This window comes from Excalfactoria chinensis, chromosome 8 (assembly GCF_039878825.1).
Source record: "Excalfactoria chinensis isolate bCotChi1 chromosome 8, bCotChi1.hap2, whole genome shotgun sequence".
NCBI lineage: Eukaryota > Metazoa > Chordata > Aves > Galliformes > Phasianidae > Excalfactoria > Excalfactoria chinensis.
The window spans coordinates 5,905,648-5,925,770 of NC_092832.1; the positions used below are offsets into that span (position 1 = coordinate 5,905,648).

Here is a 20,123-nt window from a genome sequence, read left to right on the forward strand (position 1 = left end):
TGTACAAGTCTTGTCTCAATCTAAAAAAGGTTGTTCAGTAAACTATGTCAGAACATACCGTTATGGAAAAATTAGCATACAAGTGAACACAGACTTAGGTCTCATATTGAGAGCATCCTAAACAGAAAAAAAATACCCACTCAGGAAACAAGCCCTGAAGTCAACATAAAGCCCAGCAGACTGTCATGAGGTAAATGAAATTAAAATAGAAAAACACCCAGGTAGTTTTGGTAGCAATAACTGTCAGTGGTAAAGCATTAATCGTTACCACAAATGTTAATATTACTTTGCTCTAAGTCTTAAAAATCATATCTCTATGAGTCAGATCAAGCCTTCCTTACAGAGGTTGTAGGGAATTGATTAGAAAACTTGAAAAAAAAATGGCTGTACTGGGTTAACCTACTTTCTGGGTAGGCAAATAAAATGCTCATGTGCAACAGACTAACTTCCCCAGAGCCTAGACCATACAGTGATATCAAGCTCTCTCTTCCTTTCATCACTTCCAAAATACAAACAGAATGAATACAGTATTAAAGTTTTTAAAATGAAGACATACAATGTTTTCCTTCATCATATAGTAATGGTATTTTGACTTGGAAATAATACATGACACATATCAACTGAAAGCAAACATCCCCTGCTCAGAAGAGGCAGAGGATTATTAAGGGAGTAAAAATGGCAAATCATTTAGGTCTGAAACTGTGCCCTACTTCAGGCTCTAACTCCAGTACTTAAAATTTGCACTCTGATGATGAAAGTAGAAGCATGTTGACCCAAAGACACGGCCCAAGGCTTTTAATGTTCAGTGGCAACTTCAACTTTCAGTCTGAATCTAAAATCTGAACACAATGCAAACAGGCTCACATCAAGCCCATTTCATGGGTTAACTGGAAATATCAGAACAATCAGCAGCCTCAGGTAACTGCAATAACCCTATTCTATCTGTTTGTAGAGACATAATTTTATCTTTATGTCTTTTAAATCTCAAAATCCCAGAGCAGTGAGAGGAACAAGTAGAGAGCCCAGGCAGCAAGTAGGAGAATCTAGGCCAAAACAGGAGAGGGATTCTCTTAGAAATGAAAAGTACAAATATGATACAGCACAGAACAGCTTATACATGCAGTTTTTCAACTTCTTCACTTTTTCACGTGTTCTGCTATACTTACAGACATCTACCATGTTCTTTCTCTTCAGAAGCCCCATTACTTGACGCTTTGCATAAGAGGGAAAAAGCAAACAAAAAAAATGTTTCCTATCCTTTTTAGAGTGTGAACAACATCACTATCAGAGGAAATACAAGACAAAAAAAAATTCCTTCAAGTCCATCTTGATTTAAACTAGAAGCTTTAAACTATAAGATTTAAACTCAATTCAATAAAAGGAGATCACTCTTTACAGGATATGTGAATAACATAACACAACATTTGAGTTTCAAATAATATTTGGATAAGATGATTATGGCAACAGAGAACAATCCCTAGAGACATTCCAGAACAGTGGAGACATGGCACTGAGGAACACGTTTCAATGGCATGGTGGGGATGGGTTGGCAGTTGGACTTGATTATCTTAAAGATCTTTTCCAACCTTAATGATTCTATGGTTCAATGAAATATGCTCAGTTTCATTCTTTCATACTAGCAGTTCGTCATTAATCTCGACTTTCCCAAGCCTTTTCATGTTTGCTGAGAAATCTAAGTGAAGTCTACTTCATATGAGAAGTCATAATATCTCCAGATACTCTGAAAAACATCAAGTGCTTTTTAAGTGAGAATTTGTTACAAGTGATCAAATACTTGTGATATTTTTAATGCTTTATGTTGTGGTCCAAATGAAGATTATCGTTACCATTAACCGGAAGCAAATGCTGTAGCTTGAAAAAGTTATGACAGATTTCAAAGTAATTAATAAAGACTCATTTGGAAAGATCAGGGATGCAGTTGTCTACTTGTATTCTGTCACAAGAACATGCAAGAGCATAATCCTGAAATACTCAGACTCAGATATATAAGCTCACATAGAAGCTATAAACTCATGCTGACAGATCTAGATTAAGGGAAGCTTCATGTCTATCAAGTAGTACCAGTAGTACCAAAGAGCTCATACTACAGAAATTATTACTGATACGTACACTGAATTTACCCTAGCGTATGCAGTCATATCAAAACCATGGCTACACTTCTCTAAAAATATTCAAGATATTTTCAGAAAGGTGGTTGATGACCAGCAACATCGTTCATCCCACCATTCTCATCCCATCACTACCCAAAAGCACGACTTACATTATCTGGAGCTATAAATCCTTATTTTTTACTATGAGAGGCTATTCAGAGGCTTGACCTTCATATAAATCTATCTGAACAAGAGCAACATCTAACAAATATGTGTTGTTTTTTATATATGCTAAACATTTCATTAGTTTTGTACAGGAGATAGTATTTTCTTACTCATTTTGATCATTTCTGTGGAGAACAAAGCTGAAACTTGACTATGCCTTGTTCTTTCCTCATTCACTCCTAAGTATGCCTCGAAGAAATTCATCAAGTACTATTCATCCCAAATCAGTTCATGTCACTGGAGCACTTGACAGCACTAGAATGTAGCAATTGTAGAGCTGGTTTATTGAGCACACCCTGAGTTTTGTTGTTTTTTTATTCAATCATTAAGAACTCAGAGAGTAAACATACAGAACTCAGGTTCTGAGTGACTGTGTCGTTTTCATCCATTCATTTCCCATTTCCTATCGTAGGTTTTATTGTCTTTATCAAAATATGACATCTTGACATATTCCCTAACATTTTGCAGTTTTATTATGACTAATAGGGTTAATAAAATGTGAAACAACTGGAGTTAATCTCAAATACTTCTGCTCGTTGAAGATTTCATAACTGTTTTTCCTCTTCCCTCTTTCTGGAAAGGTATGTAAGTTGTCATAACAACTATTGCCCTTTGTTGTGTTGATTTTGGTTTGTGCAGCTCATGCACATCTGCCTCATCTTCCTGGAATCTGCTAGACCTGAGGGAATACTAACACACCAGGGTCCTCAACTTTAGCATGACTTTTTGCTTCATCATAGCCCAGATTTCCTTTGCACTAACAGAGCAACTAAAACCATCACACATTGCATGACCTTAGCATTTGCATTCCATAATTTCACAGCAGTTCCTTTCTTTTACATGAACAAGATTTTTAAGCATCAGTGAAGAGCTGGCCACATCAGGTGCTATCTTAAATGCATTTTAAAAGAGTGTTTCAAAAATTAGGTATTTTTTTTTATGAGTAATCACTGACCTGATCGTCTTGGCTTTTTTGTTTGTTTGTTTGCTTAAATCATAATATTGTAGATAATTTCTGGATATCTATTGCAAGGTTCTGCTATTATGTAACCTATTTTGAAAGTAAGTCTATTTGTTTCTTACCACCAGAGTTCAAAAACAAAAATATGTTCATATTAGATGAGTTGAATCAAAAAACAGTATGCTCAGTTACCGCTGACAATACTTAAAAGCACAGTAAACAAAGCTCTTATCCTAACAATATCTGGACAGCATTTTCTCTACAAGTCCTCTAATACTTCTCCTGAGGCCAGCGAATGCCTGTTGACATCAACAGGAGCTGGATCTAATCCCAATTCCCATTTCAGCAACACAGGAGTTTGAAACTTCTTCAGAGAATAGGGATAGCAGCAATTTGTTATGGCATACAGAACACCACAGGCACTGCAGCAGGAGCGTGCAGGGTCCAGAGCTGACAGAACAAGCATCAACACTACTTGTTGATTCTGGCACGCAGGTAGAAAGGAAGAACCTGACAAAGTTGTGCTAGTGAAAAATGACTCTGCAGCATGGAATTTGCAATGAAAACACTGTCTGGCACCCCACATGCGTGGGTGGGCATTTCATGCTCTGTAAGGAACTGAAGAAGGCAACCATAAAATTTACTGAAGGAAAGGTGAAAGAGTGGGGATGGGTGAGTACTGCAGACAGCAGGGAAAAACAGGGATTTTACAGCTAGAAAGCATGGTTTAAGAACCTTCCTGTTTCTGTGCAACATATCCCTTCTCTTTTACAGTCAGCCTAAAAAACAAGAATTCTGTGCTTTTATGTCTAAAAGAGAAGAAAACCCTCATTATGTAACAGCTGATATCAACAGTCATACAACACTTACACACTGATAACATACTCAAGGGGTTGCCTGCTTTCTATATGCTGGTAGAAATAACTGCAAATACCCTTCTTTAATCACAGAGATCAGAGTCTCTCCAAAACAGAGCATAAAGTTCACCACAAATTTCCATATGTTTTGATGCAATATGTAAAAGCTTCAGCCTGTTTACCCCTGGCTATTAAATTCAAGTTTCACCATTATCATCAAATATTTTCAAACCAGTATTATCTAAGGTTGATAAATGGTGTATGTCTCTATATAGACAACAAACAGCTACTGCTACCATGACACAAAGCTTCGCTTCAAAAAAGAATGCATGTACATACACACACATAAAAATATATATTCCGAAAGAAGATAGTATTCATCACCAGGTCTATCATAAGTTTTTTTCCATACCAGCTTATTTCCTTGAAAGCATATCACACAATTACAGTTGACACATTTTTCCTGTTGTCTTCATTACTCTACTTATTTAGTCACTGAAATACGTTAAAGCAGAATATTTTATCATAAGATGACAAATTCAGGTGGTTTTTTTCTATTTTTAATAAATTGGTTTTTTGTTTTGTTTTCCTTTAAATTACCAGGTGTGTAAGGCTTAAAGGGGCACCTCAGCAACAGGTCATTTACATCTCAACACTGGTAATTACTTTCCAATTTCTGACAACTCAGCTACAGTCTGGCCTACAGGAGATTCAAATGTTTCAGAGGTTGTGGAAATTGCATGTACGCATCCCATCACCCATTCAGTCAACAGTCTGAAAACATGCATCTGAGAGGATTTCTAAGCCATATTATATTAGTGCTCATAATCATTCAGATTTTGCACATAATGAGGGAGAAAAGTTTAAAGAATTATATTCAGAAACAGTAAAATGACCAGGCTGTAGCAGAGGAAAAATGTAGGGTGCTGCTTTTTTGGCCTTTTGCATGTCTGTAACTTCAGTTCAGGAAGGCTGGAGATTTAAGACTATGTTTGAGTGGTTACACGCAGAAATAATAATTGATACAAAAGTTAAGAAGGAAAAACTGGGCAGAACAACAAGTTTCCTTATTCCCGTTACTGGTAATAATAGCCAGAATTTCCAAAGTAACAGGTACTTTATCATATGAAACCCTATGCCACTTCACAAATATTCTCAAGCTAATTGTGCAAACCTGACTCTCTTAAACCATAGAAATAACTGAGCATAATGCTAACTACATGTTTTAATCTGTCAGGAAGCTGCCTACATACTCATTTGCAGAGGCTAGTAGAACTAAAGACCAGCATACCTAAGTGTAACACACCACAACCTCCAATTGCACAGCAACCTTTCATACATACAAGCATGCAAGAGCAACAGCATAAAACAGTGTCATATCACACCCAGGAGCATGCCCAGCACAGTACTTACAAGGATTGTTTGGGTTTGTCAAAATCAATCTCTACACCTACAAGCAGTTGTTACTGCACATGTCATCTCATTAAAGTCCCACACACTGGTTTCTTTCAAATTTGTCACAGCATTTTCACCCAGTAACACTGAGAACAGTAGCCACTAAACAACACCAGGAGTATGAGGTCTATCATGTGACAGTGTGCCAACATCAGTATAAAAGCCACAAGTCTGATTTTATTCATTTTACTGGATCTAACTACGCACTGGGAAGGTAAGTAAAACAGTGAATATATTGGATGGAAGACTGACGGGTTTCGGTTGGTGGTTTTTGTTTGTTTTTTTTTTTTTCCTACTGCTGGTGTTTTTAAACCAATCACATAAGAAAGTTTCAAAATAAACTGTTAAAAATACAATTCAAGAGTGTCAAAAACACTTGTGCTGGGCTACATTCAGCCTTAATTCAGAACTTGTTTATTTGTATGCAATTATACAGTAATAATTTGCATCATAAGGTATTTCTTAAGAATCAGGCTGTTTTTAAAAACAGACCGGTTATGTTCATACGGTGAGAAATATGAAACATCTCAGTAATGAATTAGAAGTTACGTTTCAAAGATTCGATGTAAATATTAAGGATATCTGATTGCCTAAATACCTTAATAAAAAAGACATTGATAGTGTACAGATACAAAAAACCACAGTTATTGGTTTTCCTTTCGATTGCGCAAGAAGCAGAGGAATTTCACTCTTTAAGATATGTTACATACCAAATTTGCAAGAAGACTGCATTGTAACAAATGTTTCCCCTTAAATATTATTTAAGAGGACAAAACACACTCAGGTTCACTAAAAAACAAGTGCAATTACCTGATTTCTCTCTTTTTCTTTTCTGTTATTACTAAACAAAGGACTTAAAGACTTGACAGAAGATTCAGTAAAAAAAAACAGATATTTTGGTCAGTAGTCTTAACTGAAGCTTTTCAAACACACAATCACGCTGTAGACCTGAATTATGATTACACTCTTACGTTATCATTACCTCCATGTCTATTTACATAAGTATTAGTTAATGAAAGTATGGGCTATTTTAACCATTTCTTTTTTTAAAGTAAATTTGAATAAACAGCTATTTCTTCTGCTACTTCATTTTCTATGGAAATAGGGTAATGATACCCTATGACTCAAAAGCAGAAACCCAAGTTGAACTAAACTTATGCTGGCAATGACGGATCAAACAGATACGTGGGAGGCTGTGAACAATACACTGGAAAAAGCTTTTATATTTAGAATAACTAGTGATAGGTTTAAAGAAGAACGTATTTCAGGCTGTGCAAATTAGAAAAGTCACATGAACCAAAAATATCTCAGCTTTACAGTGGTTTAAAAAAACGGCTTGAAAACTGATTGCTAATAAATAAAATTGACACAGGAAGATAAATGAAAGAAATTCAAGCAGTTGAAAATGAAGAAACATGCTGGGCATCACATGGTCATAGAATGAAAACACCCAGACCTTCTGATTCCAAACTGTTCTTGGATTTAGTCTTGGTTGTTGTTTTTGCTGGTCTTGTTAAAGTCAAAAGTGATTTCACCACACAGTGCTTGCTCGTATTTTGCCACCTTTGCATGTTTCCTGTACTCATCATCTTTCAAATACAGTTTGTAACTTCACTCATCCCACATCTTCAAAGTTTTCCTACCAGCAGTTTTCCTCCACTACTTATTAGAACTTCCAATTCCAATTTAATTTACCTGTTTTCCTAATCTTCCCCCCCTTTTTTTTCTATTGGCTGCCCATCCATTGGTTACAACTTCTACACCACACATACAAAGAAAGACTTTTATCCTTAAGCAGCAGAACATGAGTGTTAGTCAGGATATAACGGCTAAAAGATCCTTACCTTTCCGAAGTCTCTCACATCGAACAAATCAAATGCTTCAAAAAGTTCACTTTTCTTCATTCCAAATATTTCACAACATGCCGAAAGGAAAGTCCTTATGTTCTTCAAGCAAAGGAACTAGGGGAAAGAAAACAAAAATGCTAAGCATAAAGCATGTCAGTCAGCAACCTGTACATCACAAATACTTAACAAAATTTGCAGATGCAGTCGTTTCAAGTCAGCACTTCCACTGTGCCGTGACCTTCATCTGGTTCTAATTCAGCCATAAACATTCCCTGCAGTCTCAGAAACAATAACACAACTCTGCATAGAAACATTTTGTGAATAGAGACTGTTTTATCATGTGAACAGAAATTATAAGAAGCTACTAGATATAAAATTAGCCTAAATACACTTATTTTCCAGTTCTATACAGAAAGCAAGCCACAGAACATAAACTTTCAATTTTTGAGATGAACTACCTTAATAAAATTACATTAATATCAAAAAGTTGAAGAAGTTCTTCTGCAAGAACATAAAATTTCTTCTGTTAGGATAAAATCCAGGTTTGAAAGTTTAATGGTCAGACACTAAAGACATTATGAATATATATTCACCATTCACAGGAGGGGATGAAAATGACATGTGAAAAATTACCCTTCCATTTACCTACTGGAAATTTAATAACCTCAAACTACCCTGATTTCTGTACTGAACTCAAAGGCTATTTTCTTCCTTGTCCTCCAATATGAATGTTACCTCCATAAAGATTTCAGCGCAGAATATTAAAATGCACTATACAATACAGTACTAAACCAAACACAGTATTTATAAGCAACAATATCTCAAATATGCTCTTCACATGCATTTTATCAGAACCTATACAGCAACTGAATATTACAACTCAGTTCCCAGAGCTCCTCACTTCATGTCTTAGAGTTAACCAGACAGAGACAAAAGCATCACATCTGGTAGATGACGCTGATTAGAAGTGAAAATTCAACAGCAGAAGTCAAGAGCAGACAACTCCAGTGGTTGCAGGCAACAACACACAGCAAAAGCCCACAATCTCACTGCCGAGTGCCACTGAAGCCATCACAGGAGCTTCCAGGAAGGTGCCTGTGATGAGCTCTGAGGTGCAACTGACAACATGCACACCAAGTCTCAGGTGGACACACTGGTACTGCAGCAAGCAGCCAGCCCCCAGCCTCCCAAAACACCCAGCACCATGGTCCCACGTGCTCCACAACTACACCAGGCCCCATTGTGCTGCACGGTCAGCCAGGGCTGCTCAGTGACCATGCTGTGCTCATGTATACCTGCAGTTACAACTAATTAAATATGAGACAATGAGCCAAGATTTCTTAGTCAACACCACAAGCTTCTCTTGTTCCACAGAACTTACAATTTTCAAGTCAAAATTACTGAGAATATAGAGCCTGCTAACAGTTAAGTTGTATACATGCCTTCCACTCTAGCCCTGTGAGAAAGCACCAGAAGACTGGTTTAAAACAAAGTGATTATTATTGGTTTCTGATTTCTTTCCTGAGTTTTTTTAATTATTGTCCTAAAAGCCACAAAGGTCTACTAAGTCCGTCCATGCAGAATACAGATTTAGTAGTGATTTACCCACAGTCAGTTTCTTGCAGTTGCCAGTTTTAATACTCACTGAAAATCTCAGACCTCCCTTCATTCCCTCCACAACGTGCTAAATTTAGATTAGGGATGATGAACTCTCACATAAAGAAAGCTCACAGGTGCATTAAGTTGCTTACCTTGAGAAAGAGAACCAGAAGTTAAGGGAGAGACAGGAGCTGTCACAGACCTGAAAATTGGCCTAGATTTGCCTGAAGTATTTCCATAAGTTGCACTTGTTTTTTTAAGGTAGCTAAAAACTGCTTGCACATCAGCAGGCACACACAAAACACTCTTTCCATTCTGCAAAACTTCTCCAAGTCTTCCTAGCAGAGGTCTCTTAGAATAAAAGGTAAAGATGGCGTTATTTAGTCCAAAATTACATATCAGTCATTTCAAGTTTGAGGGGAATTTTGTGAAATTAAGATTCCCTAGCCATCTGTTTTTAGAAAAATGTTAAAACGCTTGTACTTCAAGTAAGAAACGTAGTTCTTATGCACATTCTAAGAGAAACCCAAGAGGATTCTTATCCCCACTCCCTACCTCAAACTATTCAGGGGTTACGTTTGTTTTTCAATACTCATTAAGTGTCAAAGGGCACTTAATATGCACCATATGCAAAACAGGCACAATGTAATTCTAATCCAATATTCAATAACCGTAAGACAACACTGCAGTGATATTACATGCTTTGTATGATCCAGAAACCACGCACTAAGCATTAGTCAAACCTACCCACACTTGGGACTGGACCACATCATCAATTACAGATTGCCAAATGGTGCCTTTAACAGAACAGGCCTCCAGACAATACAGACTAACCCCTACCAGTTCACAGGAAGCCTAATGAGTTTAGCGAGGCATCTAATGATTCAGTAACCAATTTTCTCTTGTGAAACTGAAAATGAAAGGCTTATTTCTAAACCATTAAGTTAACCACAGTAGCTACCTGGATATAACTCAGACTACTAAAACCAAAATCTGTTTATATTATATGCAAACCGTTTTCAAAAGAGAGAAAGGGTAAGAAAACTTTACAAAGAACTAGCTACCCACTGCTTATATTTTGTACAAGTCTACAGTATTATCCAGAAAAATTTCAGAAAGATTTCAAAAGCATTACATTGTGATCACCCAAAGCAACAATCTTCTCACTGAAAACTAAGATTTTAATCACTGTGGTTACTGTATTGCAAATTAGCAGAAGAAACCTCATAATTAAGAAAGAGCATACACCTAAATCCAAGCAATAAAGACAAAGCAGCATCAGCCTGCAGTCAGTCTCTCAGAAACAAAAATGGTTTTGAGGATATTTCAAAACTTACTATGTTTATTTTGCTCCTTTTTGGGGAAGAAAAGAAAAATGCTTCTTTTTTTTTTTGGTACACCACAGGGAGATCTAAGGTATGACGAGCAATTCTTGTACAGGTGCAACAAGAACCAATTGTCTCCCATTTGGACTCTGAAGCTCTCCTCCACAGGAACAACCGTCTTGCAGTACAAGAACTGGTCCTCATTACTTTGAGACATACTCTTTAGGACACCATAGTCTGGAATTGTAGATACAGGGATCCGTTAAAAATAAAATATAATAAAAATAAAAACCAGCAGGATAATGGAACACATGATCGTAAAACATTTACATTAGTGAAAATTAAACCTCCTGTCTGGCTCCTCCCCAGGTAAATCAGGAGAGGAGAGCATGCTCAGCACCCAGCTAGACTTCAAAAACCACCATTCTCTGGAGATGGCCAGCACCCGAAAACATGCAGACAAGTGTGATAGCGCCATCCATCCCTGCCATTTTCTATGCAGCAATGGATGCTGAGCACAGACAGCTCAGGAATTCCTCTTTGGCAGCAAAGTTGGAGAAATATCACCAAGTATATGTTTAATATACCGATGGGGGGGGGGGGGAACATAATTCATGCTAGTTTTGCTCCATTTTCAACAGTAACACCTGCAGATTACCAATATATTTATAGAGCAGTCCCAGATGTGCCACCACACAGGTACTTACACTTCTACCAACAGATAATGTTGTCATTGAGGGTACTGCTGATATGTAACAACTCCTGCAATGAGCCTTTTTTATGGAACAGATTAGAACACTAGTGGCTTCTAGTCCATTCTGCTCTGAATTTCATTTCCTAGGAGGCATTAAGGCAATATTTATTGAAACTAAGGACAAGTTTGAGGAAAAAATAAAAATAAAAAGTCTAACATCAAAAGATGGAACCGTGGTTTAAATGTTTGGTAATTTATTTGCATGAACTTAAATTGGAACCAAATCATACTCAATTCCATACAAAAAGTATGTTGTTTTCTACTGTGACATTTGCTATTTGACACAAAAATAAATATTTACTTGAGGCTTTGTCAACATAGTGCATTGTTATGAGTACTGACAGAAATGTATAGAAATTCTTCACAAAAGGAACTGAATAGAAATGACTAATTAGACACAAAAAGCACAGGCAGGACTGTCACTGCCTAGAGGGAAGATAGATTTCTCCAGCCAAGCTTCTAATGAAGTGAAAGATTAAATGCAAAAGAAAGAAAAGAGAAAACCAATTCCATATATTCTCTATTACTACAGTCTATGAAGTATTTCTCAGGGAAAATATTCTAGCACTGAGTTACTTCAACAGAATAAAAGTCCATTAGTAGGGACCATACTCCATACCTAGACATAGCTTCTGTAGTAAAGGTATTCCTAAGTGAGTTCAGAGACCAACATAAAGGGTTCTGAAGATGAAATTCTACCTTTAGACATTTACATGGAATTGCTGGAACTGCAACATCATTCAGGCAAGTGAAAACCTGAAGCCATGAAAAAAAATATTCAGAGAATGGTACAGAAAGAAAAAATATATACATTTATTTCAACTTCATCACCTTTTTATTATATGGTTCTGTTATAATACAGGGAGAAAATCTTGGTAGCTAGCAACTTTCTTATATTTATAAATGAATCAATAGACATTTATATAGCATATAGGACAAGCCAGGACAAAGCACTAAGCACAGAACGAACTGAAGTTTCAGCCCCTGAGACAGCCTGAAGAGATGCTGATCTATGAAGAGACATTAAATGCAAAGCAGAAGGCTGCTACTTTTTGTCAGGAGAAAGGTGGGTTTTTTCCTCTCCTTTAAAAATTAAGTTCACAAACTATTAGTCCAGCATTTCTTAAACATGTACCATTTCCAGTGCACTTTTTTCCAGACATCATACCCATTTCCTCCATGCCTGAAGCTCCCAGCTTTTGCAATGCTGCAAAACATGTCACGGGGCTCCCAGAAGTGGCCCAGAACTGAGGCCAGTTGCTCTTGGCAGGTAACATGTAGGAACTATGATAAAAAGTAAAAGCAAAGAAAAAGAGGATTTTGCTTAGCCAGTTGTCCTCTCTGTCCACCTTGTCCTCTTTGAGAGGAACAGGACCTGTCAACAATAATGCCAACTTCCCCCTCCTCCTCTAACAGCACTGCTCCGTTTAATACATACACAGCTGCAGCTACTTGCCTTTGCCTCAACAGCTTCATCAGCCACATGGGCATACCCAAGAAGTAGGGGGGTTTACATAACAGCAGACATGAGTGACAGAAATAGTTGAGGAAAGGCCAGACATTCAAACTAAGTGTATGAAAGGGAAGTAATCAGATGAGCGAATTTGGCCTCAATTCATGCATCTCAGAAGGCACAAGCACATTTGGGTTGTGGGGTTTTTTTTTGTTTGTTTGTTTTTAGTTTTCTTGTTAAATACTGATGTTGCAAGCAAGAAAGCACATACGGGGTTATTAAGATGGGAGGTTTTTCTGTCAGTCCTCATTTATAACTCTAGCAAAACAGAGTTAAGCAAGAACAGAAGGCATAAAAAATAAAGAGAAGAAGACAAAAGATTAGCTGGAAAGATCTCACTCTTATTTCCATTCTGTTGCTGAGAATACACAAAGAAAAATTTATCCATATATACAATAAAGGGGGAAAAAAAAAAAATCACATACCCCTAGACGGAGATGTTCTTATATTGAGCAAGTCAGGCCAGACAGTAACCCAACACATGCCATCTTACAGATTGACTCCAAAAGCAGGGTCACCAAAATAGCTGCATGTTACACCTTTATTAAACTTAACAGATTTTAATACATATAAGATCATTAACATCAGGTTACTAGGTACTCAAAGTGGGAGCCCATTGTGGTAACAGTGGAATTGCACGTTCAGGGTTAAAAATTCAACAGACATCGTTCCTGGCTCCTTCACAGATTTCAGCTGCCAAAGAAGATTAGATTAGTTCTGCTCTGCCAACAGGAGTAATTATCACTATATGCAGTAAAAAAATAGCTGTAAGGATTCTCAGTGAATGAAGTACGGACCCACTGATGAAGTCTTAATTCAGCATCTATTAATGTCCTCTCCTGAGCCAGCAAGAGGGAAAAAGAAATAGCAAAGTCAAGAACAGAGATTTAACTTCCGTATCACTCCCCTGCGCCATTTTCTCATGAAGCTCCAAAGACTTGGAGTCCTACTGAGAGCAGCCAACGCAAAAGGGCTGCAAGGACTTTAAAGAACAAGTCAAGTCAATGGGATATGATGTGTTGGTGTTATTTTCAGTAAGATAATGAAAGCTGAAAGGCTATCTCCTAAGATTTTGGGGTCGGAGCATCAGCACACGAATGAGTATTACTCTGCAAGGAGACATTTAATTGCAAGTGACCATTAAAAAAAAAAAAAAAAATGAACCAATGAACACAGGAAGAATCAGTTTCAGGTTCTAAGTTTGCAGCTCAAGAGACCAAACAATCTCCATCATTCAGATGATCAATATTTTTAAACCTCTAAATCGGAGCAAACCAGACAAATGCTAAATACCTCCTAACCTTCACTCTCCAAAAGTGACTGTCAGGAAATATTTTTAGTTGTGTTGCAAAGCAGACACGCTAATAAGGACGCAGGAGACAGCACACTGGGTTCTGAAAAAGGCAGGATCATTACCAGCGTTTATACAACTCTTTTTGAATAGTCACTTAAGGCAGGAATCCTTTTTGGGTAACAAAACATGCAAGACTGGTGCTACTATATAATGATTTAAGAACTTTGCTTAGAATTGTGCTTTGAAGAGAAGAGCAGACGTTCCTTAATTCTGAGAGGATGCTTTAATGTTCAGTCCTACAGACAGAACAGCTAGGGAGATGTGGGGAGTTAAGATGTGGGCATTCTTTGAAGGCCTACATAACACACAGCATGCTGTATGAACTATAAAACATATTAAATTCCTTTGAACCATTGCTAACACAGTACGAATATTTACAGCGTGTTCTTTATTTGCTCAGTTAATGTATTAATTAAATATTCATGGAAAGGCTCTTCTTAAAATTCCTGACTATTATTCAATCATGTCTATTGCATTTTGGCTTGCATATGGAATTTAGTTTACGTACATTTGTTTTTCTCTATGCTTCAAATAAAGAAAAAAGAAATTGAAAGAGCTGTGGAAGCACAAAGTATGCCAACCTTTGTTAGTACTGACATGGAGGGTAGGAAAAAACTCTAAGACACTCTGGACTTCTGACTCTCTCCTTGTCTAAGCTGGCACCATGGTACTGATTAACAAGGAAGGGCAAAGAAGCATGTAAATTCTGTGTTCCTTAAGACTGGCAACTTCTAAGTAAACAGTCACCAAAACCTATTCAGCAAATAGCTGTCATGTCCCACAATGCATACATGAACAGCCATCACCATGCTGCCCCAGGAAACCTGCCCTCCACAGCCTGTTGCAAGATGCACAATAAAACAGAGCTTGGGGGTAGCACAGTTACTAAACAGAAAGTGATTTTTAGACCACAGAATCCCCAGTGCAGGAATTCCCCAAGTTACGGGTTTAATTAGCAAGAGGCAGGGCTGGGAGCTCAGGACAGTATCCCGTTGTAAATAAGTTTTTGGGGAGCCCTTTGTTCCCTGATGGCAAGACTTAACATGTCTATTCTGCAGTATCTCATCAAAAAGAACAGTAATTAGAACACTGTATTAAGTATGCAAAGTGTGCACAGATTAGCTGAGAGGTTCCTGCACATAGTTACCTTTTCAAATGACTAGCCCTATCCCATCTTACCTCCTGAAGCTGCATTCCTGAAACAAAGCAGGAATACAAAGAGAACATGGAACACACTCCTGAGAAGAGCAAGAATAGGAAAAAAACAGAAGCAAAGAAATGAAGAGTGCAACAGGAAAAGGAAGAGAGACAGTGAAACAAAGGTCAAAAGGAAAACAAAAAACTCAAAATAAGCTAATAAAAAGATCCAGTGAGAAAAATCATTTAGCTAATACAAGACTTGTCTCATGTTTAAATCACAGGGAAACATTAAGCAAGTCTAACACAAGTGAACAATGTTAACATTTTGGTGTTAAAATGCTTTAGGCAAAACAATTTATCAAGCTGACATTTACAGTAAGACAGTGGTCACCATGAATCACACAACCATGACAAGGAAAATGCTTCTTTAAAGAGAGTAGAAGTGTGAACGACACTAGTTTTTCTTCTAGGATGCATTTTCATGGGTTTTGATAGAGTTTCTAATCATTCAAATTACAGCTTTATTGATGAAACATTAGCAGTTGCATGAAACTGGTTGTCTATACTTGGAAAAGGCTCAAAACTTATACCTACACAGTATGTAAACATACAGAGGAATTTAAGAAAACCTAAAAGCTACAGTCTACTTGATGCATTATATCTGCAAAGCAAATGGAAAATTTCAAAGAAATTAGCACCAATTCTTTCACAACCAATGTTAAAGAGAGCAAATCATATCTATACTCAAACCACAAAGAACATTCCAGCTACAGAGAACTTCATACTGCTAAAAACAACACCCAACACATTTCATACTGTTAGCCTGGCACACTAAGATGCCGCTTACATTGTATTTTAATGTCATTACTTTGTGACCATGTTTTATTTTTACAAGTCTCTAACGTTAGAAGGTGCAGAAGACTTTCATACAGAGCTTGCACTTCGGATACATAGTTCAGTTCAGCTTCTTTTTGGAATTAGTCCCTTTCCCAACACCTTGCCCCAACCCTCAAATAAGCCCCATTGAAATCATCATTCAAACTCAATCTACACTAGGGAAGTCATGCTTTAACACCCTGGACACTCCTACAAGGCCACACATGGATCCCAGCCACCACATTCCTTTGTGAAGGCTCACAGTGCAGATGTTTTAAAAAAATAATTTTAAAACCAGCCTGTACTCGCTCATTCTTCTTCAACTACAGTTTACAAACTTTCTATATAAAAGACAGATTCAATGTTATTTTTTAAGATTTTAGGAACAAAACATTCAAGCCTGCATGGAAATTCAACACAATAGAATGCTTTTTAAAGGGTTAGTAAGCATCTGTTATGGTTAAATCTAGTCCAAGTAACTCCTACACTCTTCTATTTCTTATCAGAAGATCATATTGCTCATGTACTAGGTCTGTGATTTCCAGCATAAAAGAGCAACATTCCTCTTTTCATTCATCAGTGTTAACAAACATGAATCCTGAAACATTTTAAATGCTTTCTTGAATTGCATGAGCAGTCTTTTCCAGGCTCTTACGCTAATGGAATAAACTCCTAGCAAGATCTGAAGATGTAGTTAAGCTTTCTACAAATTACTCAATATGAACATGGCTGTCATCTATTTTAAAAATCCACTGTTCTATTTTCGCTAGTGTACCATGTCAGGTCTGCAGCATATTAGGCTGCTCCCTGTAGTAAGGATAGGCTTTTCACAAACACACTTGGTGAGCACTTCTTAGGGATTGCCAGCTCAGTAAGTAGAACAGCAAAGTCCAGAAGTCCAAACCATAAGCCAGTGGGCATAGTCAAGTCTGACAAACTCCAGCAGTAAATGTGCAGGATTCTAAGTGAAAACTCAGTAGAAACTATGGATACTACATTTTACATATAGATGTTTAATTATTTTTAAAACATTTATATTCCTTGCAGCTTTAATATATTGTCACACCACCAAATGTCATCTTTATTGCACTGATGGCCAAACAGTTGTGATCTCAAAAGTTGAGGAAGAAAACAAATCTCTCAGCTTCAATAGCTTCTAAATTGATAGTTTTGCAACCATTGCAATTAATCATTTAATAAGTAACATGTTCTTAGCAAGAAAAGCAAATCCAGAGTTGGTTTTACTGTTTCTAGATTCTTATCAAATTATCAGACAGAGCAACAGGCACCAGATACATCATCTTTTTCTGTTCAGTGGAGAAATGAGCCAGGTTAGAGTGCCACAGAACACTAACTACAACCTTCATTCAACAAACAGCCACCACATGCACCACCTCTATTTCAACACCCAAGCAAAGATGATACAGACCACTGTGCCATACCTGTGTCTCAGGACTCAGTCTTGAGCCAAGACCAGGATCAAGACTGAGCTGCTCTTACAACTAAATAATCACATTGCAGCAAAAAGGAAAACTACTTCACCCTTTGGGCTCTTCAGGTTTCATTTCCTCCCTCTCTCCAGTAGGCAAAAGATATTGGGAAAAATACCAAAGAGCCACAACCTTCCAGCCCCTGTGCAGGTGTTCTGAGGTAGGAGCAGGGATGCAGTGATCACTCCAGCACCACAGCTTGCCCTTACTTGCCAACTTTCCTAGTTCCCCAGCATATGGAAGCACAGGGCCCTTCATCCCCTCTTTTTAGGGATGCCCCAGCCCAGACCTCATGCAACTGCAAGAGAATTTGCTGCTTGAGTCATCATATACCTGATGAGACTTAATCTATCACACCAGGAAAAAGGGAAGCCTGAGGCAAACAACTCTCTTCAAGATAACAGGGAGCAAGTAAATCAATTTTAAAAGCAGAAGCACTCTACAATTTATTTTCTCTGTCAAGGAGATGAGCATACACAGCTGTGTATGGGCCACACATTTAACCAGCAGCACTACCTCCAAGATTGGGTTCTCAAGCATGGAGTATCGCCCCCAGGACCTTCACAATCTGCACTACATAAATAAACATAGATATATCAAGTAAAATATGTCTTTACTTCAACCTAAAAATGGAAATGAAAGTATAATGCCATTTATTCCATAAATATATAAATGGCCTACAGCTCTGATACTTCATTTTATACAGCACTGCAAGTTTTTCAGAGAACAAAATTTATTTGGGTGATTTCTGTGACTGACTTAATCGATCGTATCTTTTACTGTACTGCATTACCTCAGATGAGCTTTAAAAAACACTTGCAGCGCTAATGACAAAGCTTTTCAGAAACACTTAAAAACCAATACATAGACCACAATCTCAAGTTTAAGAAGATGTAGCAGACCACACTGACTAACTCAGTAAGGTGAAGCAACTTGCTCTGAGTCTGCTACCCGCCACTTGCACTAGATATCCCTCCAGAAGGAAAAGCAAAAATTATCCTCCCTCAGGCCTCTGCCATAACCTCCACCTACAACGTCTCTTCCCCAAGCTGAAAAATCCTTCCTTCTCTATTGATTTGCAAAATTCTTCAGGTGCCACATACTCACCAGAACAGGCCGCTGCTGTAAAGAATCTGGCCCAGATGACCCTAAGATACAGAGCTAAATGAAACTAGAGTTTGATCCACAGCTGCAAGTCCTATGATTTCAACATCAACAGGACACAAACGCTGATAGTTCTCAAGCTTCCAAAAATGCTCTGCAGTAGAAATTAATTAAAATGCAAGTCTAATGCTTCTGTAATTACAACTGTTTCTCACACAGCCATTCTCTCAAGTCCAGCCAGTGTTAGGCAAACTCTCCTCCACTTCTTCAGTAACAAGCAATCTTCTTAATTAAGGAATTCAAAGTGAAATAGTGACAAAGTAGTTATGATGAGAGAACTGATAATTTTAAATCAAATTCTACTACCAGCAACAGTGTATTACAATATTAGCTGAAAATATGCTGCCTATTTATGAAGGCTCAGTTTTACTTTAAGGATGCTGATATACAGAGAGAGGTAAACATGGCATGTTTCAGCCAAGTACTGGCATAGGTCTTTGCTGTCTAAAACACTGCATTTGATTAACCCAGCTGCCTGCCAAAATGGAACACTGAAGCAACCTGAACTCATATGGGAAATGTGTCCAAGTCACATAAACACCTACTTCCACTGGTATGAATTAGCAGCTATGACAGCCTCAGCAGAGGGAAATGAGTGGAACGGTCATGGAAATTCAACTGTCACTTCTGCATGTGGCCCATTTGATGTCTCCACTGAATCATACCAATGTATTGCCTCTGCAGCCCTTGAAGTACACCCATGCATAGGCCAAAACCTGATTTCAAAAGATGCCACTTTGGCACCTCACAAATTTAAACATAACCATGAGCATGGATTCATTGAAAAAATATTTATGATTTTTTTTTTTTTAATTAAAATCCTAGAGCACAAAAAACAATTAAATCACCTAAACGAATCAAGTGGTGAATAAGTGCTAGGTTGCAGCAGACAGTCATCTAGCACCATCTAAACTCCCCATTCCAAGCCATTCACTGCCCCACCATCAAGTGCCAGTGAGCAGCCTCACCAGGCCATACTGCATTCTGAGTCTTAAGGACAGTCATTCCATTTCTCCCTCTAATACAACTCTTTTTTCCCTAAATCACTGTAATGTAGTCAGCTGTTTCCAATAGCTCATGAAAATCAACACGCAGGCAAGGCTGAACAAAAAGCCCAACATCATTACTGAAGATCCAGTGCTCAGCACATGAAATCCAGGAGACAAGAGCACACCTAGAAGCTGCCTTTTACAGAAAGCAGCATGGAACCCCAGGGCCTCTCAAACTCACGGAAAAACATACAGATGAGTAATGGAAACTTTCTCCCCAAAACAGGACCCGAAAACCACAGCTGTAGGAAGTTCCCAGGCGATACACCTACTGGTCCCTGAATTCAGTGAAGGGGCTGAACCCTGACTACTGTATACACTGAATGAACCCTATTAAAATCATAATGTGGCTAGAAAAATAATAATAATAATAATGATGTTTATTCCAGCAGGTAAGTATGCC

The 20,123-nt window shown here is 37.7% G+C and overlaps 1 protein-coding gene across 2 annotated transcripts in view; it reads right to left on the reverse strand.

Moving 5' to 3' along the window:
- Positions 1 to 20,123, reverse strand: part of VAV3 (vav guanine nucleotide exchange factor 3) — a 145,750-nt gene that overhangs the window by 111,219 nt on the left and 14,408 nt on the right. For both annotated transcript variants that reach the window (XM_072343297.1, XM_072343296.1), the window contains exon 2: positions 7,454 to 7,570. In XM_072343297.1, coding sequence (XP_072199398.1) covers positions 7,454 to 7,570 — 117 coding nt within the window. The remainder of the gene's footprint in view (positions 1 to 7,453; positions 7,571 to 20,123) is intronic.